Source organism: Oryctolagus cuniculus, chromosome 2, assembly GCF_051225735.1.
Source record: "Oryctolagus cuniculus isolate XC-2025 breed Fujian yellow rabbit chromosome 2, ASM5122573v1, whole genome shotgun sequence".
Lineage (NCBI taxonomy): Eukaryota > Metazoa > Chordata > Mammalia > Lagomorpha > Leporidae > Oryctolagus > Oryctolagus cuniculus.
In genome coordinates, this window is record NC_142868.1 from 33,180,844 (window position 1) to 33,207,248 (window position 26,405).

Consider the following 26,405-nt stretch of genomic DNA (forward strand, 5'->3'; position numbering starts at 1 on the left):
TTTTCTTTGATCACTTATTCTTTTAACCTATTTTCTTAGTCATTCAGTGTGCATACTCAGTATCCTTTTCTAGTTTCTGGCAGATATGGAAAATAATGCACTTTTTCGCGATGATATAGAATGTCAGAAACTCATTATGGAAGCAATGAAGTATCATTTATTACCAGAGAGACGGCCCATGTTACAAAGCCCTCGGACAAAACCCAGAAAGTCAACTGTTGGTACTTTATTTGCAGTTGGAGGAATGGACTCAACAAAAGGTATTGAATAATCTTTTATTTGGAGGTCGGGGGGGGGGAAGAAATTTTATGAGTAACATATACAGCTGTTTGGAGAAATGGCTGATTGCAAGAAAAAAGATACTTGGCAACCACCATCATAATTCCTGATTGCATCAATAATCAGCAGTGGGTGCTGAGACTAGTGGGTGATAGTTTGAGGAGAGCAGGATATTTTGTCTGACTATTTTCCAGCCACATTCCTATCAGTTACAAAGGGTAAAGCAGTATCTCTTCGAGGGAGAAACTAACCCAATCAAAGGTGATGTTGCCAGTAATGAGCCTAGGCAGCCTTAAGTGCCTCTGATAAGATGCACTGAGAGGAACTCGGGTGCACATCTGTCCTATCCCTGCAAAAGGGGTGTAACCTGGATTTAATCATGAGGAAAAAAGCAAATCTAAGTTGAAAGACATTGTACCAAATAACTTGTCTGTAGTATTCAAAATGTCAGTGTCGTGAATACAAAATGATTCAGGAATTGTCCCAGCTTACAGGGGACTAGAGAGACATGACAGCTGTTGTACTACATCATCTGGGATTTTCTTTTGCTGTAAAGGACATAATTGAGACAAATGACAAAATTCAAATAAGGTCTGTAGAATATAGAATAACAGTTTTTACTAATAGTAAAAGTAATAGCAATGAATATCATATAGTAGAATTGTATAAATGTTAATTCCCAGCTTTTAGTCATTGTTTTATAGTTTTATCATAGAATATCTTATTTTGAGGAAGATACTGAAGTAAGAGAGTGTGTGCGTACATGTATGTGTGTGTTGAGAGGGTTTTTGAGCATCGTTTCTGCAACTTAAACATTTCTGGAGATCACACATGTATGCATACATATATATGTACACACACAAACGTACGTAGAAAGCAAATGTAATATGAAACGATTGGGAATTCTTTGTGGTATGTTTTCAACTGTTCTTACTACTGGTAGAAATAATAGCAGTGAACACCATACACAGCGCGCACTGGTTGTTGTGCTACAAGCTCTCTGGGTGTTACCTCTCAGTGTACATCCCCCTGCCCTTCCTCTGAATTCCTGGCACTGATAGCTGCCACCCCCGGCAACACCTCTCTCACTCTGGCTGCCGCTCCAGTCCCAGCTCATTCTGCCTCTTCCTCAGTCTTTGTGCCCCAGCCCCATTGGTCTCCTCATTCATCCGTAGTGCCAAATACTTTACCCCCCATCAGTGACGCCGAATTAGCTATTCCCTCTCAGTGCGATGCCTAGCAGGAGTAATTGATTCAGCTCTCCTCCAATGTCAACTTACCAAAGAGGTCTTCCATGACCATCCAATAGCAACCTCTTGCTCGCTATGTTCAACTCTTTTCCCTACCACTTTCTGTTGTCTTACTCTGTGTTATGTTTCTCCATTGCACTGATACATTTGTTAATGGTCTGTTGGATCTCTTCTCCCTCAGTAAGCTCCAGAAAGCAAGGAGTTTGTTTTGCTCAGTAATATATCCCCAGAGCCTAGAACAGTGCTTTGCACCGCGATGGCATCGAATAAGTATTTGTTAAATGAATGACATCACTTAAATAACTTGTATCACAAAAGCCATTGATGCATTAGTCACGTTTAAAGGTTTCTCTCCTATGTGGCATCTTTAAGGAATATACAACTACGAGCCTAATTGAATGTGTTGTGTCATTATTTCACTTTTAGATTCACAGAAGTGAAGACTGTAAGATTAATCAAAAATTTCATGGGAAAAGTATATTGTTGAAAAACTGTATATGGATTTCAATATTTTTGCAGCAAAATAAACTTAATGCACTTTTCCATGAACTTTTTGAAGTAACCTCATAGGCTTCACTACTGGTGAGTATATAAATATGTAACCTAACTGATTAAAGGTGTAGTACAGGTATCTGAACAGTTTGAGATTTTTCCATAGTCCAGATAATTTGCAAATACTAATTCTCTACTATATGCCTGGAACTGGTGCTTGCCTTTGTAATCATTACTTCCTGTTCTTCCCCTATCTTTTCTCTCACTTTCAATGTTTTAACTATTATCTCAATCTGTATATTATATGTTCTGTTTTATTCTCATGCCCATATTCCAGCTTGTGTAAAACATCTATTTAATGTGCAGCTTTCACCTGAAACTTGGTGCATCCAAATCTTTTCTGACCACGTCTCCCAGGCTTGAGAATTTGGAATCAATTCAGTGTTCTTCAATGTATATCAACTCTGGCTCATTTAAGCAGATAAGCAAGTTATTGGAAGGCTATTGAAAATGGGCAGGGCCGGCGCCATGGCTCAATAGGCTAATCCTCCACCTGTGGCGCCAGCACCCCGGGTTCTAGTCCCGGTCGGGGCGCCAGATTCTGTCCCGGTTGCTCCTCTTCCAGTCCAGCTCTCTGCTATGGCCTGGGAGGGCAGTGGAGGATGGCCCAAGTGCTTGGGCCCTGCACCCTCATGGGAGACCAGGAGAAGCACCTGGCTCCTGGCTTTAGATCAGTGTGGTGCGCCGGCCGCAGCGGCCATTGAGGGGTGAACCAACAGAAAAAAGGAAGACCTTTCTCCCTTTCTCTCTGTCTCTCTCTCTCACTGTCCACTCTGTCTGTCCAAAAAAAAAAAAAAAAAGAAAAAGAAAGAAAGAAAGAAAATGGGCAGGATTCACATGGAATGCCGCACCAAAGGTAGAGCCCAGCCCACCCAGCCCCAAATGTGAAGTTCTTTCATTGAAGTGGTTGCCTAGTTTGTTGCAGAAATTGTTAGGGAGGAAGTTAGAAATTATCCTCTTTGTGTGAGAGGCCTGAGGAAAATAAGTTTCTTCAGAATGGAATGTAACAGCCTTGGAAGCTCACCTTAGAAGCAGCCCAGTATTTTACACTACAAAGCCCTGCTTGCACCCCAATAACTTTGCAGGTGGTCCCAGCCTTCCCCTAGAAGGCTCCCCAAGGGACTCTCCTGTGCCCAGAGACCCCGTCTCATAGCCTTGGGCAGTAAAGCCTTCACAGCCTTCCCCCAGGGAGGCGCCCTAGGGGACTTTGCTCTGCCGGGAATGGCCGCCCAGTCTGACAGCACTGAGCAGTGAAGCCAAGAAGGAATGTACCTGATCCATATTCAGCAAATCCTTTCCAGAAGAAGGGGGAGGGGGAGGAGAAGCAGCCAGAATAACGCCCTCATTCTGTTAAAAAGCCAGTCTAAATGTAAACCAGGCTTTCAGATTCTGTGTAGAGGTGCCCATCTATTTTGACGGATGTTCCACCCCATTAAACCTTGCTACCTTGCTGACCAGAAAAAGAAAAAAAAGAAAGAAAATGGGCAGGATTTACTTCTACAGCCCCTGCTTCTTAATACCTGGTTTAACTTTTAAATTCTAAGTGCAGAAATCCAGTTGACCGGCTTTAGGTCAGTCCTGGGCCCCAAATTTCCAGGAGCAAGGAGAACCAACATCTGTCTTTTCAGTTTTCTGGGAAATTGGATCTTGCCTCCCCTCCATACAAAGCCATACAGTGGAAAACTCCCTAAGCATGAGAAGGAAATTCTGATATTAATTGCCCAAAGTAGATAATACTGTACTGTCTCTCAGTCTAATACCATTAAACTTTTATAGGTATGATTTCCTAAAATAGTCGATCATTGGATTTTTATTTACATAACTTCTATATGTTACTATTAAGGAGCAACAAGCATTGAAAAGTATGATCTCCGTACAAACATGTGGACTCCTGTAGCGAATATGAATGGGAGGAGGCTGCAGTTTGGCGTTGCGGTGTTAGATGACAAACTGTATGTGGTCGGAGGGCGAGATGGATTGAAGACTTTGAATACCGTAGAGTGCTACAATCCCAAGACCAAAACTTGGAGCGTAATGCCGCCTATGTCCACACACAGACATGGACTTGGTAAGTAGGACCATGAGGATTCACTCCTAATAGAGTATGTTATTAGGATCCACAGCGTTTTCACATTCTGTACCAGGCAGAAGACAACGAGTATGGCAGCTGAGTCAGCAATGCTTAGTCACCCAGCATTCTGTCACTACTCCCTGCTATCTGAGAAGCAGACTAGAGAAAACAGGCAGATCTGTAACTGTGGCAGCAACTAGCACAAGTGTAAACCTGCATATCTATGGATATCTAAGGTTTTCAGGGTAGCATGATGGCTTGACATCTGCCTCTTAACAGATGTGTTCTGTGTTGACAATTAGCATTACCTAACTCTGATTAAGATGCTTATTGTTCAATCCTTAGCATTATTATTTTTTCATATATATCCCTTTTTTAAAAAAATGTATTTGACAGGCAGAGTTACAGAGGCAGAGGCAGAGAGAGGTCTTCCATCTGCTGGTTCACTCCCCAAATGGCCGCAAGAAAATACCAGACTTTTGAGAGGGCACACAGAATGTGAATGTAGACTTTTTATTCTTTCATTTAATAATTCACTGAACAGACACTGATCAGCATGTACTATTGCCATTCTCTTTGTTTTGTGGGCAAAGATGAACAAGACACTGTGTTTGCCCTCAAGGAATCGATAGCTCATTCTGAGATGCAGGGAAGGGAATTCAGGGACTTCTCTCTTCTCAGTGAAACAGGAGGAAGTGTTGTGTGATGAGAAAGAAGGAGGTAGAGATCAGTATGAAATGTATTTGCATCACTCAGTTTTTGCTGCATGGTGAACAGCTCCAAAGCTTAGAGGCTTACATAACTGTTGTCTATTTAGCTCATGGACCTGTTAGTCAGCTAGGAGGCTTTTCTGAGCTGCCTTGGATGACCACTGCTGGGCTTTCATGAGTCTGAGGTGTGCTGGCAGGCTGGCTGATCTGGGCAGGCCTCACGTGTCAAGTGGGAGTAGGCTGTTGGCCTGGGTTATAGAGGCCTTAGGCTGCTTGCCTCAGATCAGTCAGCAGGCTAGCCCAGACTTGCTTCACACAAGTCAGCAGGCTAGCCCAGACTTGGTTCACATGGAGGCAGTCCTGTGGTTTTAGAAGCAGCAAAGAGAAGCAAGCCCCCAAATATACACTTTAAAGCTTCTGCTTGTAGGATCTTTGTGATGTCTCATTGGCCAAAACAAGTCACGTGGGCAGGCCCAGACTGAATGGAGAAAAAGAGGCTCATGTTTTTGGGAGCAGGAGCAGAGTCACATGGCAAAAAAAGGCACGAATTCAAAGAAGGAAGCGTTTGTGGCTATATTATCGATTTATCAGTTAAAAAGGTTTAAGGTAGTAGCTATAAAGAATTTGGGTAGGTCATCATAGAAAGTGAGTTAAAGATGGATGAGAAGCAGTAAAGGCATAGCTGAATTTAGCACACTTTATGCTGTACTCAGTTTATGAATACTGAGCACCAGTGCAGAGACTGACCTCCAAAGCCAGTACCCAGTAGTGAAAACTGCCTGAGGAGGAACACTGACAGTGGTGAGTACAGAAAAGATCAAAGATTCTACTAATTGTAATCAGGTGTCAATGAAAGGAATCTTAAAAAGAGTTTAGGCTAAGATACCAAGAGAAGGAGTTTAAAATTAGCTATATGAAATTTTAAAAAGAACCCTATGGAAACATTACTCTTGAGTACATAAAATCAACTATCACATATGCACAGAACTGGAAGATATAGCTTAGGCATGCATAAGATATAAATTTGGGTTGACTCATATCCATGGTCAGCAGTGTGATTTATTTGCATACTTCCTCCTAGCCAATGGTGGAGAAGGAAGCTTAATTCTAATTTAGGGTAAATTGTTACACAGTAAATAGATTGTGGTTTCTCACGATCTCGCTGTGTTCTGGACACCTCGGGTTGTGCATGGAATGCCATCATGACTTCTGGCCACACAGAGGACCTCACTGAACTGCAGCAGGTTCAAAGGAAAATGATCTGATCATTCTGTCTTTTGTAAGCCCTAATTTAAGTTTTTCATCCAAAACAGTCTTGTTCTTACAAATTTACCTGATACTAAATAAATCTGACCTTATAAAATTAACTTTTATTTAAGAAACTCTCCTTTTCTCTTTCCATACACAGGAACTGTATGAAAAGCTCATTGAAAACAGGCTTCTGCTGCTAAAATTTCTTATCAGTCATTTTTTAAGGGGTTAGACTAGATGGACCCTTTAAGTTTTCTTCTAGTCTTTTGTTTAATAACATGTATATATACAATATATACTAAAAATCAGACTTATGTGAAATTGGCAATGTATACGTGTGCGTACATAGTCTCCAACAGTCAGAAGTGGTAAAGCATGTTATATACTATAACAAATGAGTGGAATTATGTTGTCTTGGGTCATGCCTGAGTAGTGCATGTTTTTTATTTTGCCATGATTTTGCAAATAAACACTTATATTACAAAGGTTTTCTTGGTCTTCAAGTAATATATTTTAAATCAAATATAAGTACAGTAACTTTTGATTATAGAGGCAAACTTAACCAAGCAATGATATAGTTATTTGGCTTTCTCACTGCTCTTCCTAGTGGGTAGGAGGATGGGTGGGATTGAAATAGCACTGTAGTTCTGGTCTTAAAAGTTTTTGAAGCTGTGTATTGATACACAACAGTGGAAAGTTATTTTTAAAACTGTGCCAGATGCATACATTGCCACTGTTTAAAACATTTTTGAAGCATTTGGATATATTTAAAAAAGCATTTTTATTCATTTCTCTCAATTCAAGTATGTGAGATTTTACTGTAGTTAGATATGATGCTCCAGTCTATCAGAATGATTTATCACTGTGGAGCTGAGCCACATTAATTTGTTATCCAACAAATACCCATTTTTCTACAAAGTGCCAGGCACTCAAATAGAACATAACAGATAGGGCCGTGATTTCATAGGCTTTATATTTTAATCAGGAAATAGGCATAAAATATAATTCAGGTGTTGATGAGTGCTAATAAGGAAAAAATTAGCTCAAAATAAAAGGGTAGAAGACCTCTCTGTTAAGAAGACATTAGAGCAGAGACCGAATAAACTTAGGAAGCCAGACGTGGAGCTACCCCGGGCGGTAAGGCTGAGGCAGAGGGAAGAACGTGAGCAAAGGTTCTGAGGTATGCGTGGTGTGTCTGAGCTACAGGAGAGTGTCATTAGACTTAGAAACAAATCTTAAGTCATTACTTCTTTCCCATCTCTTTGCAGGTGTGGCTGTATTAGAAGGTCCCATGTATGCAGTAGGAGGGCATGATGGCTGGAGCTATCTGAACACAGTAGAAAGATGGGACCCTCAGGCTCGCCAGTGGAATTTTGTTGCCGCTATGTCCACCCCCAGGAGCACAGTAGGTGTGGCAGTACTGAGTGGAAAGTAAGGAAATGCTTTTAATTCCTTTTAAAACTCAATGCACCAACATTATTAAGTTATATGGGTTCCAGCTTAAATATACACAGAGAAATCCTTGAAAAGTAAGTCAAAGCAACTTCTACAATTGTCTCTCCTTTGTTTGTTTGTTTGTTTGTTTGTTTGAAAATCAGAGTTACACAGAGAGAGAAGGAGAGGCAGAGAGAGAGAGAGGTCTTCCATCCGCTGGTTCATTCTCCAATTGGCCGCAACGGCCAAAATTGCACCTATTCGAAGCCAGGAGCCAGGAGCTTCTTCCGGGTCTCCCACATGGGTCCAGGAGCTCAAGGACTTGGGCTATTCTCTACTGCTTTCCCAGGCCATAGCAGAGAGCAGGATCGGAAGTGGAGTAGCCGGGACTCAAACCAGCGCCCATATGGGATGCCGGCACTGCAAGCGGTGGCTTTACCCGCTATGCCACAGCGCCAGCCCCAGTCTCTCTTTTCATAATAGTCCTAAATAAAATAACTCAATGTTAAAGCTTCAACTATTATTCCAGTGTGCAGACAACTATATATTTCTAGTTATCATTCTGAGTAAAGAAATTTTGTATATTCAATGTCAATAAATTGTACAGTAAGTCTGGTAGATATGCCTTTAAAAGGATCTGGGGGATAGAGTATGGTGCAGCAGTTTATATGCCACTCTGGATGCCTGTGTCCCACATCAGAGTACCTAGATTCAAGTCCTAGCTTTCTCGATTTAAACTTTTGGCTAGTGCAGTCCCTGAGAGGCAACAGGTGATGGCTGAGTAGTTGGCTCAAGTAGGCTGTCTACGTGGGAGAACTGGGTTGAGTTCTGGTCCCGTGCAGGCACTGGGAGCAGACCAGCAGATGGCAGCTTTGTGTGGGTCTCTCTCTCCTTTTAAGTAGTAATTGTCTCGCTTATTAGTGTTTCCCTAAAGCTATCTTTTCTGATTTATCTTTACTTTCACTTTCCTTTCTTATTTTGGTAAACTGGTGAAAGCTAGAAGGGGTTTAGAACAAGGTGCTGTCTTGCTTTTCTGCTCTAAATAAGCAGATTTAGAGCCAACACAGCCACTCCTGGCTACCCAGAGACTTACATATGTCTCTTCAGCACCTTCTTCCATAGAATGAAGCCCTCTGTGGTTGTTACCTTGCATATTGCATAGCTTTTCCCACCTAAAATGCATTATCATCATTTCCAGAAAGAGGAAGGCATCATCATAGGTTTAAACAGACTTAATTAACAGTTTCTAAAATCATTATTGGTGATTGTGAAGAAAATAGTAGTAATTTAAAATAATCTTTTGATCTTGTTTCCTCAGCACCTATTAGGCCATCATTTTGGTGGTTTTCTCAGCACTGCTGCAAATGATGAGATGAATGGAGAGCACTCCATAGTGGATCTGCTCTTCATACCCCTCTTCTCATTTGTTTTAGCTAGAGAAATAAGGCCCAAATTCATTACCAGGCATCTTTCTAACGGATAGAAGGGTTGGCCATCAAGAATCTAAATGCAGTCATCTCAGTGAGGGCCCTTCGGCTTACACTCTGGGGTGGTTCCCTGGACTGCTTTCTGTTCAGTGGCATATTTCTGAGTCCTTCTTTCTTGGATGACAAGAATAACGACCTTCTCTGAAACCTGGTTTCCAGACCTACTCTAGAGCCCGAAAGACCTCATTGCTATGCCTGGAAGACTTTGCCGGACACCTAGGCATAGAAATGTTCTTTCTTTTCTGGTCCTCTAACGAGAAGTATCCGTCTTTCATTTACCTAAAGAGTAATTAGTTGAATATAAATCTGAGAGAGCCTGATCATATCAGAAGCTAAGGATCTCTAATCTGCTATTAAGAAATTTGACTTTGGGGGCTGGCGTTGTGGCATGGCGGGTAAAGCCACTACCTGTAATGCCCAGCATCCCATGTGGGTGCTGGTTTGAGTCCTGCTGCTCCACTTCTGATCGAGCTTCCTGGTAATGTGCCTGGAGAAGCAGTGGAGGATGACCCAAGTGCTTGGGTACCTGCACCCATATGAGAGACCCAGAAGAAGCTCCTGGCTTTGATCTGGACCAGCCCTGGCCATTGTGGCCATTTGGGAAGTGAACTAGTAGATGGAAGATCTTTCTGTCTCTCTTGTTCTCCCTATCGCTCCCTTTTTCTCTGTAACTGTGCCTTTCAAATAAAAATAAATCTTACTAAAAAAACTTAAAAAAAAAGGAATTTGACTTTGAAAAGACAGTATAGCTATAGAATCTGGAATAAACAGAAATTATCTTGTTAGTTGAAAACCATTTGTAGTTGTTTGAAAAAACATTAATTATGTATCTTTTTGCTACTATTGTTCTATGATTCAGAACAAATTATTTCTCAGTGCCTCAGGTTTTTTTAATCTATAAACTAAAGAGCCAAAATTAACTACTGTTTTTGTTGTTTTAACTTATTGGACAGTGTTTCCTGAAAGCAAAACACTTTTTAGGGAAGAACATTTTCTGTGTTTTGAGTTACATTCCCTTCTCAAAATGTTCAAAGAGATAAAAATTTCTGTTCTACCATATTTGACAGAAAGCAGCTTTATTTAGACTTACACTTGGCTCAGGCTATCCTGAAGCCACTGGCTGGCAAATACTTTTAATAGCAGAATTTCTCTTTTAAAAGAAGTCTTATAAAAACCTCAGTTTCTATGGCAAATGGAAATTCAAGCTTAATCTAAGCCTATTCTGAATCTGTTATAAGTTCAGGGCAATAACATTTACTTGCAAAAGTCAATGTAGAAGAATAAGTTTGTTTTAAAGAATACCCAGCTTATTTCCAGGCATTGCTTTGGTTGTCCAGTATGAAGAAAATCCTGACAGAGAAGAGGCTGAAATGGGAATAGTTACTTTAACTATGAGAACAATGTAATTGGAATCCCAGGAGACTGTTCAGTTAAATTGCTTTAGTTTGAGAGGGTAGGAAACTTTTTTTCTAAGTTGAATCTCAAACATTGTCAGCCAACTACTAGCATTCTTGATCATAATTGGAAAAGTCAGGCAAGACCTAAATCTTATTTTACATAGTTCAACACTATCACAGTTGACATGATATTTCTGAATAAATACTGTCATGGGGATGACAAATGAGTCCTAAGTTTAACATTTAATTGAGCCAGGTGATATTCTGAAGAATTAAAATACTTTTAAATTTTGAATTTCAAGTAAAGCATTTTTGCAACACCCCTCCCCTAGTTGCTCCACAGAATCCTATTCTTAGAACATAATGATTCTTCAGGAAGTGTTGCCAATACGTTTTAACCCTTAATATTCAGGATAAATGCTGTTTGCCAAGAGAAAACAAATAGAGACATAATTTTTCTCCTTATTTATCACATGCTAAGCACTGTTTGAAGTACTTTAATTATTAATAATTCTGTGCATAAGGACTTACAGATGATGAGATTCAGGCAGCTGGAGGTTAAATAATTTGACTACATTCAAAACTAGAGTCTGGTTTGAGTTCATGTTCTCAATTACTGTACTGTACCATCTTTCACAGTAAGGATCATGGATCTGTGTGTGTGTGCACCTACACACACTTGTCCTTGTGTGAATTATTTTAAATAATCAATAGTCTAATTGTTGATGCCTTCTCATACTCTGTAATCCATATTTATGAAACTACCAAATATTGAAGATGAAAATAGTTTCATAGTAAGAACAGTAACACAAGTCTTTTTTTTAATTTATGTATTTGAAAGGCAGAGAGGGAGGGAGAGACAGATCTTCCAGCCATTGGTTCACTCCCTAGGTGGCCACAATGGAGGTTCATCCGGGTTTCCTATGTGGGTGCAGGGGTCCCAGTACTTGAGCTATCTTCTGCTGCTTTCCCATGCACATTAGCAGGGAACTGGATTTAAAGTGGATCAGCCAGGACTCGAACTAGCACCCATAGGGGCTGGCGGCCTCACCTACTATGCCACAATGCTAACCCCACAGTAGTTTTTTGTTTGTTTGTTTTTGACAGGCAGAGTTAGACAGTGAGAGACAGAAAGGTCTCCCTTTTTCCGTTGGTTCACCCTCCAAATGGCCGCTGTGCTGTGCCGATCCGAAGCCAGGAGCCAGGTGCTTCCCCTGGTCTCCCATGCAGGTGCAGGGCCCAAGAACCTGGGCCATCCTTCACTGCCCTGCTGGGCCACAGCAGAGCTGGACTGGAAGAGGGGCAACTGGGACTAGAACCTGGGGTGCCGGTGCCACAGGCGGAGGATTAGCCTAGTGAGCTGCGGCGCCAACCAAGTAGTTATTAACATAAAAATTCCTAACAGATTGGTTTCAAATAAATTTCTACTTATAAACTATGAATATAGGTTAAGTTTAGAACAAGATATTGCTGTAGCTATTAAAGATAGTCATCTTAGTTTGAGTGGTACAGTAATTATCAAGTCTATCCTTAAAATATATGTACTTGCCCAAATATAAATACCTGAGTTTAAATGGCCATAAATTTGTTATAGTTCAAATATTATTTAAGAATAAATTAAATATTAACAGAGGCATCCATAAATTCAAAATGTGTGACCTTTTGTATAAGCAATGAAATGAATTTACTCTTAAAAAAGTTGAAAACAGGGGCTGGCACCGTGGCTCACTTGGTTAATCCTCTGCCTGCGGCACTGGCCTCCCATATGGGCACCGGTTCTAGTCCCGGTTGCTCTTCTTCCAGTCCAGCTCTCTGCTGTGGCCAGGGAAGGCAGTGGAAGGATGGCCCAAGTGTTTGGGCCCCTGCACCCACATGGGAGACCAGGAAGAAGTACCTGGCTCCTGGCTTCGGATCGCCATAGCTCTGGCCGTAGTGGCCATTTGGGGGGTGAACCAACGGAAAAAGGAAGACCTTTCTCTCTGTCTCTCTCTCACTGTCTGACTCTATCTGACAAAAATAATAGTTTTTTTTTAAAAATGGAAAATATATAAAGAGGTTTCCAAACGAATAAAAAGTACAAGATTTTGTGCTTAATAAAAAATATTGTGCTCAGATATTTAAAATAGTTTACATATACTTTAAGTTCAGACTAAAAGGTTGTTTTAAATTAGTGTAATACATTGATTTATAATTAAACTGATCTACCAGACATTTAAGTCATTCATATACCATACTTATTTTAGGTAATTTACCCTTTTCTGCTTAAATTAACAGAGGATCTTTGTTCATAAATAGTAAACATCTATAGGCCATTGTTTGATGCCATACATTCTCTCTCCTATTTCACTATACAATTATATCCCAGATGATTGTTGACTGTAGAGCTGTGTGTCCCGAGTCTGCTTCTCCCTGGGCCACCTCTGTACCAGTCTCAATTTCCAGAGGCCTCTGTTTCTTGTAGTATGGCTTGATGATGGTGGTGATGATGAGGACATGCACTGTAAAGTGCCTCCCCTGTGGTCGGTGCTCGGAGAAGGCCAGTTTCTTTCCTTCATAACCAGGTGATACCTTAGTTGTTTAAAAACAGTGTTAGGTATAAATATACCGTGATTTTACTTTATCTATTCTAAGACCCACATTTTAGCATCTCTAAAACTGCATCTTACACTCAGTGGTGACTCGTGAAACAGATGGCAGCTGTGAGATAGTTGTCATTGCCTTCAAGTGCCATTTGTTTTCTTTTTCAGGAATACAGAGTAATACAGGATCTATACTTGTGTCATTTAATTGTTAGCATATCTTCTTTCAAAAATAATTTGAAAGAGCAAGAGAGAGACAAAGAGATCTCCCATCCATGGGTCACTCTCCAAATGGCTTCATCAGCCACGGCTGGGCCAGGCTGCAGGCATGAGCCAGTAACTCAGTCTGGGTTCCTCGGGTGAGCGGCAGAAACCTGAGTACTTGAGACATCATCTGCTGCCTCCCAGGTGTGAACTCAGGGCAGGAAACTGCAGTTGGCAGTGGAGTCAGGACTCAGACCCAGGCCCTCTGATGTGTGATGTGGGCGTCCCAATCAGTGCCTTCACCACTATGCAGAACACCCAGCACTTTATTTTTTAATGGTGTATAAATTTGCAGTGTATCTTACAATTGATGACACTTTCAACTCAATGAAATGCCAGAGTAGCCTTTTTGTCTTGAGCATAACACTATTTCTTATTTATCATTTCATTTGTTCTTCTCACAGACTTTATGCAGTTGGTGGTCGTGATGGAAGTTCTTGTCTCAAATCAGTAGAATGTTTTGATCCTCATACTAATAAATGGACACTGTGTGCACAAATGTCAAAACGGAGAGGTGGCGTAGGAGTAACGACTTGGAATGGACTGCTGTATGCCATTGGAGGACACGATGCTCCTGCATCCAACTTGACTTCCAGGCTCTCAGACTGTGTGGAGAGGTAACTTCCGGTGACAGAAAACTAGGAACAAATGAACGTTTAAGTCTCTGATAGTTCAGACAATGAATAATGTCCACCACACGCAAGACACTCATCTAGAAGTGCTGTACACCTTGGATCTCTGCTCTGACCTTCCCTCATCTCTCCCAACTGCCTACTCATATTCTCCTCTCATCATATTACTGCCTACTTAAGCTTTACCTTAGAATGGATGGCATCATTTATTAATTAAATCATATGTCAAGCATTTATTGTGTACCTCTTATGTATTGGACACTGCACCTAGTAAGAAAAGGAGCTTAATTAATCTTAGAGCTAAATAAAAAGTGAAAAGGATAGGGACATTCCTGATACAAAATGAGGTAATATAAAATAATAAAGTAGAATACCAGTTATTAAGCTTAAAAGCTTAAACAAATCATCCAAAGTGACTTTACAAAGCTCAGAGTATGAGGCTGGGTAGAGAGCCTATCAGCAGTGAAAGATTGGAATGAGAGGTCAAGGTCCTATCTATTACGGTCAGTTGAGTTCGGGGAATAGGGAGAATCGAGTGGATTTTTGAGGCAGAATCAAGAGACGCTTGTATGTGCACCCCAATGCAGGAAGGAGGGGCTAGAGACGGGGCAGATCATGTCCAGTCTTGAAGCCTCATTAAGGATTTTTTATTTTTTTAATGTTTCCAAAAACATAAAACTAGCTTTTTTAGTTTATTTTTCTTAATTCACTTTCTGAATCCTGTATTATACAGAAATCATTTTTCCTATTTTCTAATTTATGTTTGTCTCAAGGTTTAAAACATTCTTTGAGTTTCAAATGCTATTTATTTTTGATTGACATTTAATTGTACATATGCATTTATAGGATACAAGGTGTTGTTTCTATGCATTAGACCTTGTCTAATGATCAAATTAGAGTAATTAGTATATCCACAACCTCAAATATTTATCATTTCTTTGTGGTGAGGACGTTAAAAATCCTCTCCTGGCTGTTTTGAAAAATATATTGCTATTAACTGTAGTCTCTCTACTAAGCAGTGGAACACCAGAATTTGTTCCCCAAATCTGACATTTTACCCATCTACTGATCTCTCCCGAGTTCCCTCACCATCAACCCTCTTTCTATACCCACTGGTAACCAGCATTCTACCCTCAACTTGAATGTAATCAACTTTCTTAGAGTTCACAAATGAAGGAGATCGTGTGGTATTTGTCTTTCTGTGCCTGGTTTATCTCAACCTAACGTAATGTCCTCTGTGTTCATCCACATTGTCACAAATGACAGGATTTCAACCTTTTATAAGGTTGAATAGTATTCATTAAGTATGTATGCCAAATTTTATTTATCCATCCATTGGTTGATGACACATGGGTTGATTCTGTGTCTTTTTTTTTTTTTTTTGGACAGGCAGAGTGGACAGTGAGAGAGAGAGGGAGAAAGGTCTTCCTTTTTTCCGTTGGTTCACCCCTCAATGGCCACTGCGGCCGGCGCACCGCACTGATCCGAAGCCAGGTGCTTCCATGGTCTTCCATGCTTCCTGGTCTCCCATAAGGGTGCAGGGCCCAAGCACTTGGGCCATCCTCCACTACACTCCCGAGCCACAGCAGAGAGCTGGACAGAGGAGCAAGCAGGACAGAATCCGGCGCCCGACTGGGACTAGAACCCGGGGTGCTGGCACCGCAGGCGGAGGATTAGCCTATTGAGCCATGGCGCCGGCCTGATTCTGTGTCTTAATTAGTATGAATAGTGCAGCAATAAACACAGGCGTGTATTTGCTTTTTGGCCACAAATGGAATGCACATATTTCTTCAGAAACAAATTGAGAAAACTGACATGCCAAAAAAATTTTTTTGAATAGCCCCATATACCTTTAAAAATTAATTTCATGCTTTCATCTTCCCCAAAAATAATGAAAAATCTAAACAGTTTTACTAGTGAATTCTACTAGACATTTAAAGCAGAAACAACAGCCCAGTAATATATTCTTCCTGAAAACAGAGAAGGATCACCTTCCACGTCACTTTAAGAGACCAGCATATAAGAAAAAAATTATACAACTGTAATCCTAATACAGGTGAAAAAAACCCTTCACTAAATATGTAGCAAATCAAAGCCAGAGGAAAGTAAAACTAAATAGGAAGAATTCATTTTTCTTGTCGTTCTCTTGTGTAATCTGCTTTGCTGTTGAGATTTGTACTTCTGTGTGTTTTCCTGTTGTTGGTTACCTTTGTTTCAGTTCTCATTTAGGACTCTCTTAAGCGTTTCTTGTAGGGCCAGTCTGGTGGTAAGGAATGCCTTCAGTTTTTGCTTGTCAGGGAAAGTTCTGATTTATCTTTCATTTCTGGGTTGGCAGCGTTTTACTTTGACGATTTTGAATATTTCATCCCATTCTCTCCTGGCCTACAAGGTTTCAGCTGATCAATCTGCCAGTTTCTAGTGGGAGGGGGAATTCCCTTATACAGGACTTGACACTTGTCTTGCTGTTTTTATAACTGTCTTCTGTTTTTGACCGTAATATACCTCAGAGGATTTGGTTGGGGTCCTTTTGAGCTTCCTGGAGTTGAATGTCCACATCTCCCCAAATTTGCAAAATTTTCAGCATAATTCTCTCATAGAATAAAGCAGTTATTTGCATGCTTAATGGTGTCCCAAAAGTCTTGAATCTCCCTTCATTCTTTTCAACTTTTTAAATCTGGGTTATTTCAAAAGACTTTCTTTCTTTTGCATACCCAATAGGCTATCAACTATTGTTTTTAAAATTTCATTTGAGTTCTTTAGCACCAAGATTTCTAATTAGTTCTTTTTTTTATGATCTGTATCTCTTTGCTGAATTTCTCATTCATATCATGAATTTTCCTCCCAATGTCATTGAATTGTCTGTATTAAACTATTTCATTAAGTTTCTTAAAATTATTCTTTGGAATTCTTTGTTAGCAATTTGCTGATTTCCACTTCCTTGTGGGCTTTTGCTAGAGTTACCGTGTTCTGGTGGCGCCACCACCTTAACTTGTTTTTTCATGCTTCTCATGCCTCTCGGTTTTTGTGCATCTGGTGGGTCAGTTAATTCTACTAATTTTATACAGTGGCTTTTGTAGCAAAAGACTTTCTGCTGGTGATGTGTCCTAGGATGGTGGTTGGACGTGCTGTGCTGGCTTTGGCTTCAGGTAGGTGCATTAGGGTAGTGTCCATATAGCTTCTTCAGCATCACAGCACTGGGGATATCTGCAGGTGTCTTAGTGACTTAGGCTCCAGGGGTTGTGGAACCGCACCACCAGTCGGGGTGCAAGTTCACTGGCAGCCCTGTGAATGGTGCCTCGCTGCAGGTGTGGGGCTCCCCTAGTGTCTTCTGATTGTATGTGTGTGGGGCCACCCCTTTAGGCCCAGGTAGATGCAGCACAATGTGCGTCGTAGCAAGGCAGGTTGCTTGTCAGTATCTGAAGGCCATTCAGGTCACATCACAGTGCTTCCAGGGTCCAGCCTGCCCACAAGGCTCTGCCAAGCTGCTTCCTGGGGCCAAGGGCAAGACCAAGTATGTGCTTCTCCCCTTCTCTCAGGACAGGCTGCTCAGCAGCTTCTTAGAGCCATAGGAGGATGGGCACGGCCACCCAATTGCTTCCCAGGGAACTCAACAGGTGAGCCACTCGGTACAGCTGCTCAAGTGCTTCCTGGGCTCGTGCGTGTGTAGGCAGGTCTGCCCATCTACTTCCCTGGGCTTTGAGGGCCAAGCCGCTCAGGGCTGGGGGGCTGGTTGCTGTATGGAGCCAAAAGTACACGGGTAGGGTCACCCCGCTCCTTCTGGGGCAGCAGGAGAGCGGGGCCACCCGACTGTTTCGGGGTGGGGGGCTCTGCAGGCCAAGCTGCAGTCTGTGTGCTGCCCAGGATCTTCCCAGAGCCAGAGGAGGGTTGCTCAGGGCCTCCTGGCTGTGACCATAGAGCTGCTAGCAGCAGCTGCTTCCCAGCACTCAGTAGGCACTGTCTCACGATGGCTGTGCACGGGAGGGTGCAGCCAGGGCTGCGCTTTCTCCCAGGCAGTGGGGTAGTGTGGTCCCCAGCAGTGCCCTAATCTAAGCTCGGGGCCCATAAGGGCCCACGGCTTCTCCAGTAGTGAATGTCTCAGGTGTCTGCACTGTGAGTGGGGACTGCCTGGTGCCTCCTGCTTCCCCTGTTTCCCCAAGTAAAGTACCTCTTGGTTCAGGGTTAATCTTGAAAGAGAGCAGACCCTCTTCCAGGCCAGCCCTCTGCTGTGGCCCGGGAGTGCAGTGGAGGATGGCCCAGGTGCTTGGGCCCTGCACCCCATGGGAGACCAGGAGAAGCACCTGGCTCCTGCCATCGGATCAGCGTGGTGCGCCGGCCACAGCGCCGGCCGCGGAGGCCATTGGAGGGTGAACCAATGGCAAAAGGAAGACCTTTCTCTCTGTCTCTCTCTCTCTCTCTCACTGTCCACTCTGCCTGTCAAAAAAAAAAAAGAGAGAGAGAGAGAGCAGAAGGTGTGTCCATAGTTCCCTTCCTTTCTGAGGCCATCATGGCTCTCCTGGCTCTGCAGTGTCTCATCCTATGCTTACCTTCGTGCCCCATTCCTGGGGGCAGGGGCCATGGGGCTGCGTCCAGCACTGGATTCCAGTGGTGGCCTGCTACAAAGCCTGGTGTCTCTCCATGCTGTGCTGCATGGAGTTGAACAAGGAGATTTGTCCCTCTCTTTCTTCAGGGCCTCCTTGATATGTCCTTTCTTACTGTGGTACTGAAACCAAGCACTGTGGCCTTGCACCTGGCTTCCACAATTCTTGTGAAGGCAGATTGGTGCGTGAACAATTAGTTGTTAAAGCTGGCATGTCCACACCCTGTGGGGAGAGGATTGGGGGAGGGTTACTCAGCCACCATCTTCAGACTGTTTTAGGACTCTGAATCTGAAAGAGGAATGGAAGTTAATGGCCACTCATAAGAGTAGAGATCATCAGATTTTTAAAATATTGGTGTGATATATTTAATAAATGATACAAAGTAAAATCAAGGTTTGTCAGTGGTAACGAGGACTTTCTGTAAAATAAGCAAACTTAGTAGTTTTTTGAGAAAGCAGGAATATTATACCTGCATGTCACCTGTATTGGGGAAAACACAGTTCAGACTATGCTTATTAGTTGTTACAATTCACAAAAGGAATACATAAATCTTTATATGCTTTAAGTCAGAAATTATGGGCTCTGTGTAGCATTGCTACAGAGAGCCGGCACTGATGGCGAGACAGCAGGAGCCGCACAGGTCGTGTTACCATGGTGACTCTGCTCAGATCTAGTTGAGACACTTCACCCCAGGAACAAAAAGGCCCAACAGTGGCCAGCGACAGTGACTGATGCTGTGTGCCCTCTTAGACACAGCTTCAGGTACTGATTTCTCCACTTCCAGTAGGCAATCTACTGAAATTTTCAGTATTTATGTTAACTCCTTTTAAATGATAACCATTACGGCCGGTGCCACGGCTCATCAGGCTAATCCTCCGCCTGCAGCGCCGGCACCCCGGGTTCTAGTCCCGGTCGGGGCGCCGGATTCTGTCCCGGTTGCCCCTCTTCCAGTCCAGCTCTCTGCTGTGGCCCTGGAGCAGTGGAGGATGGCCCAAGTGCTTGGGCCCTGCACCCGCATGGGAGACCAGGAGAAGCAACTGGCTCCTGGCTTTGGATCAGCGTGGTGCGCCAGCCGCAGCGGCCATTGAGGGGTGAACGAATGGAAAAGGAAGACCTTTCTCTCTGTCTCTCACTGTCCACTCTGCCTGCCAAAAAAAAAAAAAAAAAAAAAAAAGATAACCATTGCTAAATGAATCTCTAATCCTGTACATTTTTACGAAAAATACTGATATTTTCTCTGAAGTTTGAACAAACATTTTATTTCCATAGCAGATAGTAAGAGGCCAGACCTGGAAAGTGACTTTTTTTACATTAATTATCAAGACAACAATGTCAGTTGTAAACTTTTCTTTCAGATATGATCCCAAAACTGACATGTGGACTGCGGTGGCCTCCATGAGCATCAGCAGAGACGCGGTGGGGGTCTGCCTACTTGGTGACAAGCTGTACGCTGTCGGCGGCTATGACGGACAGACTTACCTTAATACAGTAGAGGCTTACGATCCCCAGACAAATGAGTGGACCCAGGTACGGCATTTCACTTCTCATCATCACACTTGCTGTCTGTTAAAACAGTTCTTTCGATGAAACAAATCCTGTCACTTTTGTGTAGTATTGAGTGTATATCATAAATAAGCCAGTCACTTCCTAATCAAATGTGAGAAAACAAGAGGCAGTGTTAATTTTATAACATAATTAAAATCTGAAGTTAGCTTTGAATTGTAGGTTACTATTCAGAAAACTGCATTGATCTGCCAACATTTGGTGATGAAATGGTCTAGTATTGACAGAGCTTACAGGATCATAGGAGGGCTACAGCAAAGATGGGAGACTGAGGAATATGATAAAAACAATCATCAGAAAATTTTGAACTTGGCCATACATGAGCAATTAGTATTTGAATACTCCAGCCACTGGCATTTTGTAGATGATTAAATTTCTGGTCATAACCCAATCAATATGGAAGCCCCAAATTATATTAGCAAGTAAGAAAGCTGACCTGGCAAAGCTGATCAGAAACCATTTGAACCTGTCTATTTATGGGAGGACCTACTAGTTCTGAGAATGATCTTTTGAGATCTTCACTTCTGTTGTCAAAAAGAACAGAATCAGGACTTCAGTACTTGTAACACCCAATCCAATATCTGGTACATAAAAGACATTCAATAAATGTTTTACTAAGCCAAGTTTTTATATATATATATATATATATATATATATATATATATATATATGGAGCAATAAAATTATTGTGAAGAAAACAATTTGTGAGAATTCCCACTGTCATGGAATTTAACTTGAGTAGATAAGATCTGTGTGTGCCTACAACATAAGTGGTTGGTATTAAGTGTCCCTTGGGATAGGCAGTGAGTAGTAAAGGAAATCAAAGAGAAAAAGCAAAGTAGTTGTTGGGAGGGCTTTAGTGAGAAATAACTAGGACTCAAATTAAGCCTTAGTGAATTGATCCAATGTAAAACCACAGTGAGTGAAAACAGTTTTCATTGTCCTGACAAATGGACAAGGGGACATTTCTATAGCATTGCAGTGAGGTCACAAAGTCTTCACCACCACCTGCCGCACTACCCTTGCCCCAGAGTAGATGATGACTGTGCTGATGTTGTAAATCCTCTACGCTGGTTGCCATGACAATGTCAGCTGTCACAGTGTAGAGACACAGTATCTTGGGTGTTTTGAGAAAAGCTACTAATTACAAACTGACATTTCAATGTAAATGATTTAGAGGTTACTTCTACAGTACTGTAAATAGACAGGGTTTAAATCTAGGTTATTTGCTTATTCAAGGAGATGTAATAGTGATCAAAACAGCTGATTCAGATGAAGTCTGGTCTTTCTTAAAATCGACTTGTTGGAGGTAGGGGGGAAAGGGGCAACACTCTAATTAGGATGTCATTTTGATAGTGTGGATTTGACGAAAACCACTTTATTCCATACCCTTTCAGATACAGTAGAAAGCAAACTTTCTTAGTGCTTTTCAATTAGTACCTCCCCACTAAACAAACACCACCCGTGCTAACATTTTAACCCTATTGGGTCAAATTCTCTTCAAAAACCATCTTGTCCACATATCTGTTTCCCTATAAATTTTCTCAAGTGTCTAGGTTCCTTAAACAATAACAAAAAATTCTTACCCATTGTATTCTTTCCCCTAGCAACACCCTCCTCCCAGCCCCAGACCAGTGTCCTGGAGCTCACTCACCAGGTTTGTTTCCACTCGTAGGGAGCTCAGTGGATGCTATTTATTATTTACTCACTGGGCTAACAAGTGGTGGGTTGAGTTTGGAGTTCTCAGCCATGCACATCAAAGGCAGCCAGCAGAAGTGCAGTCACTGGGTCCTGTGGACTCGGCAGAGCCCCCGGCACACAGTGTGCTCTCTGCGCAGTCTCCGAGGTGGCACAGCTGTCAGAGAACCGCAGATGCCACCGGATGTCTCCTCCACATTGGTCACCACATTGCTTTTAGTGTTCAGCATTTCTTCATTGTACATCATTTTGGCCAAAATATGAAGACTAATTCCCGAGGTATTAAAAAAACACACATTAAAGAAAAGTGTGCTGTACATCATGCAATACACCCAAACCATTCCGTCCTGAAACTGTGACGTCAGGTGGGGGCCAGCAACTCTGCCGACCAGAGCAGGCCGCTGGCTGCAGCCTCCACCAGCTGGTGCACTGACATCTTCACCTGCAGTCTGACGCCTGACTCTTTCCTTCTCTTTCAGGTTGCTCCCCTGTGCCTAGGAAGAGCTGGGGCTTGCGTTGTGACCGTAAAATTATAATCCACTGCTCTGTTTTCTAAATGAGGACAGCCTCTGCCTCTGTCCTGATTAACTTAGTGCCATTTTAGTGCGTGGGCGATGCCACATTCCTGGGCACAAAGTGCCTGCTCTCAAAGTGAGGATGTGAAAACAGAGGAGGGAGGAGTGCATGGACCACGATCAGATATTCCCATTTCTTAGAGAATCAGAAACACAGCCGGTGGATCATGAACAGACGCTCCTGACAGAAAGTATGAGGACAACTGCACTGCTCCCAAACCTAACCCGTGCTGCCTGGGAGCACACTTGACTCACACAGCCAGATCTTTTATAACTGTGCCGATGCTCCAGTTAAAACATCTAAAAGATCGCTTTGGAAGTTTACCATCCATGAATTGCAGCAACTGGTTTAACCACAGCCACCATTTTAATGACACACTAAAAATTATACTATTTAGTTTTTTTCCAGAAGCAGTCAGTCACATTATATGTGCTTTGATTGCAGGATGTAATTCTAGAATTGACTCAGTCCCATGAATCAAGAAACACATAAGAGAGGAAACAGCAATGACCGAACAAAAGCTTGACACAGTGCTTGGGGTCCCCTGCGTAGTCATTCCTTTACGTACAGTCACCAGGAACTACATGTTATAACATTCTCAAATTGAAAAATGGTGTTTGCATTAAGCTTAAGAAATGCAAAGTTATGTAGAGAAAATAAATGTTATATATCTTTTAATGTTCTTTTGCCTAACTAGTATTTAATTATATGGATTTGTTTCCTTTTATATTATAAAAGATGCATTGATTTTTGTCTTTTGATATTGACAAAATTACTGGGATATTCTGATGTTCTCAAGTCTGTCTTTGCCCTCCCTGCCCTGCTTAGGCTTGGCCATGCTTGGTAATCCATTGTGCTTCCTTGAAATCAAACTGTTTCGGGGCCATGGGCTTACTGAATCTTTCAAAAATATGCTGAAAGTGTTTGTACCCAAAGTTTTGTACATTTGTAAACTCTAATTACTTATGTGAATGTTAATACTCTCAGTGCAAAAATGCACTGAGCAGTAGCATTTTGTGATAAATCCTATAAGGTATGAGTCATTAACTTATATCTTAACATTAAGAATATAAACTAAATTCCCATCTTTTAATGTTGTGGTAATGTGTTATATTTTGTATCAGGGTAGCCTCTATTTTAGTTACTTTCTTTAAAAATTCAAACAAAAAAATTTTAATGACTTGATTTTGAACGCACATGAAATGTTTCTACCTTGGAACCCAAACAAGGTCTTCCAGTCAAGAAGACAAGCCCTGTAGCCATTTCGCTGGTGTGGCCCTAAGAAAATACTGGTAACAGCAATTTTCACAGTTCATGTACTCATATTACAAATATGAATTCAATCATTTTCCTAAGAAGAGGAGATCAGCTGTGAAATATATTTACGGGAAGACGGATAAGGTGAAAGAGTCTAAGGAGGCAGACATGTTACTAGTGGAAACTCAGTGCATCATGGCCTCCTGTGGGGACTGGGACCTGTGAGCATCTCTCAAACACTCACTATCCTCGCCCTGGCTCCGTGCCGCACAGTGGCGCCCAGACTCCTGTAAAAGCCCAGGAACGGATTTCCTTCTCCAAGGACCTTGCTCTCCTTCTGCTCTGATACAGCGCCTCTCCAATGCAACTGTAGGACCCGCTTTTCTGGAATCTCGTCAGCTTTTCTTCCCTATAACACACACCTGAGAGGGGCTTACGTTTTGAAGGTTCGCAGTCCAAGAGCAGGCAGCCCCACTGGTCTGGCATGTGACGAGGGTGGCGGCACCGTGGTGAACTGTGGGCGAGATCAAGAGCACGGTAAGCCGGGAAGCACGTTTGTTCACCTGGCCTCTCCTGCCGCCATCTTACTTTGATCGTGGGGCTCTACTGCAGCAGCCTCGAACAATCCAGTCACTTCCCAAGAGCCCTAACTTCACACAGCGTAACTGCAGTCAGTTTCTACCCTTTCAGCACCGTTAGCATAAGCTGTTGGGTTTAAACAGCTACACGAGTTAGGGAGCCATTATTAAAAAGACCCAGTTAGTTCCAAGTGATGGCATTTGCCAAGACTTCAGTTCCGCTCCTCCCATTAAACCAGAGGGAAACATGGTGCTTCTTTGCATCTGCCATCCACCATCACTGCCTTGACTTTTACTGTTGGACGGTCCATTGATGTCCAGATGCTCTTTACTTTAACCCCGGTTAATGGCCTCCTTCAGTGCTTATTAGGACTAGGATACATCTTTGCACTCAACCCTCACAACCACCTGATAGGGTGGGTTCTATTAATGTTCACTTTTTTAATAGTTAAGGACTCTGAAGCTCAGAGAGGTGAACGGCAAGATGACATCCGAGTAAGTGGCACAGCACGGATTCCAACGCAGGCAGTCTGAGTCAGGAGTCTGCTCTCTCACCATTCCTACCTCTTGGTGATTTTGTGTGAGGAATCTTATATTTATAAAAAGAAAAAATAAGAGGGTTAATGCTCTTTAATAAAAATTTCTAGTAGTCATGTGCCATCGGAAAATTTTGGTTCCTTAGTATTTGGGGGAAAATTGTGTAAGTCTCTTACAGAGTTTACTACAATTTTGCTTTAGCAGGCTAAATGCAACAAAACATGCCATGCATTTCAAGTTTTATAAGTACTAGATTACATGGTGTCTTGGATAACTAAATAAATTTATTCATCAAAAATAAGCATTATTGCCAAGAAATTAGTTAATATAGGTGGACAGATTCTTAGAAAACACAAATTACCAAAACTGACTCAAGAAACAAAAAATGTGAACAGACCTGTAATTAGTAATCAGAAACCTCAGAACAAGGGAAATCTAGGACTGGATGGATTGACTGAACTCTCCCAAACATAGAAAGAATTGACACAAATCCTCAAACACTTCCAGGAAATGGAAAACAGACAACTTAGGAAATCATTCTTCAAGGCCAGCATTACCTTGATACCAAAAGCCAGATAAAGACATCCCCCCAAAACTACAGGCCAATATCCATTATAAATACAATTGTAGAAAATTCAACAAAATACCAGAAGGGAAAATCCAACAGCATATCAAAATAAATTATTTTACACCATGACCAAGTGAGACATCATAGGAATAGAGATGGTTCAACATGCAAAAATCAGGAGAGAGGAAGGAAGGAGAAAAAGGAATATCATTATGTTCTCTGAAATGTATGTACAGATCACATGGAATCTATTAAAATTATAATTTAAAAGCTTTTTAAAAATCACTATAATAAGCCACATCAATAGAATGAAGGAAGAAAAACCAGCATGATCATTTCACTTGGTAAGGAAAAGCATTTGCCAAAATCCAACACCCTTTCATGGTAAACAAAAAGCCCCAGCAAGGTAGGAAGAGAAAGGACCTTCCATAACCTATTAGAAGGCATCCACGAAAATCCACTCTAACAATACAGTCAGAGGGGGAAGAGTCAAAGTTTTTCCCCCTGAGGTCAGAAAAATGCCTGCTTTCCCGACTGCTACTCGACTTGTACTGCAAGTTCTAGCCAGAGCAATGAGGGCAAGGGGAAAAAATGAAAGGGGATCCTAGGGCCGGCAGGTTAATGCCCTGGCCTGAAGCACCCACATCCCATTCAGGCTGCTCCACTTTACAATCCAGTTCTCTGCTATGAACTGGGAAAGCAGTAAAAAGATGGCCCAAGTGCTTGGGCCCCTGCCCTGGGTTCGGATTGGTGCAGCTCTGGCTGTTGTGGCAAATTGGAGAGTGAACCCTCGGATGGAGGACCTCTCTCTCTCTCTTTCTCTCTTTGCCTCTCCTAACTCTGACTTTCAAATAAATAAATCTTTAAAAAAAAAAAAAGCAAACTATTTGCAGAACACATGAATCTATATACTAAGGAATTCTAAAAAAAAGTATGTATTTATATATAAATACATAAAGAGATTTATATACACATATATAAAAAGATTTACATATATATGTGTATATATATTCATGCTCTGGCTAGAACTTCTAGTGTGTGTGTGTGTGTGTGTATATATATATATATATATATGAAAAAGAAAAAAAACCCAAAACTCAGGGATGGGTGTCATGATGCAGATG

General features: G+C 41.8%; 1 protein-coding gene across 6 annotated transcripts in view; it reads left to right on the forward strand.

The window, feature by feature from the left end:
• KLHL5 (kelch like family member 5) overlaps window positions 1-23,434 on the forward strand; it is a 140,518-nt gene extending 117,084 nt beyond the window's left edge. For all 6 annotated transcript variants that reach the window (XM_089325327.1, XM_051842461.3, XM_051842462.3 and 3 more), the window contains 6 exons: window positions 74-260; window positions 3,925-4,149; window positions 7,382-7,544; window positions 13,679-13,891; window positions 19,860-20,031; window positions 22,245-23,434. In XM_089325327.1, coding sequence (XP_089181453.1) covers window positions 74-260; window positions 3,925-4,149; window positions 7,382-7,544; window positions 13,679-13,891; window positions 19,860-20,031; window positions 22,245-22,301 — 1,017 coding nt within the window. In that variant the 3' untranslated portion in view covers window positions 22,302-23,434. The remainder of the gene's footprint in view (window positions 1-73; window positions 261-3,924; window positions 4,150-7,381; window positions 7,545-13,678; window positions 13,892-19,859; window positions 20,032-22,244) is intronic.
• The last annotated feature ends 2,971 nt before the right edge of the window (window positions 23,435-26,405 follow it).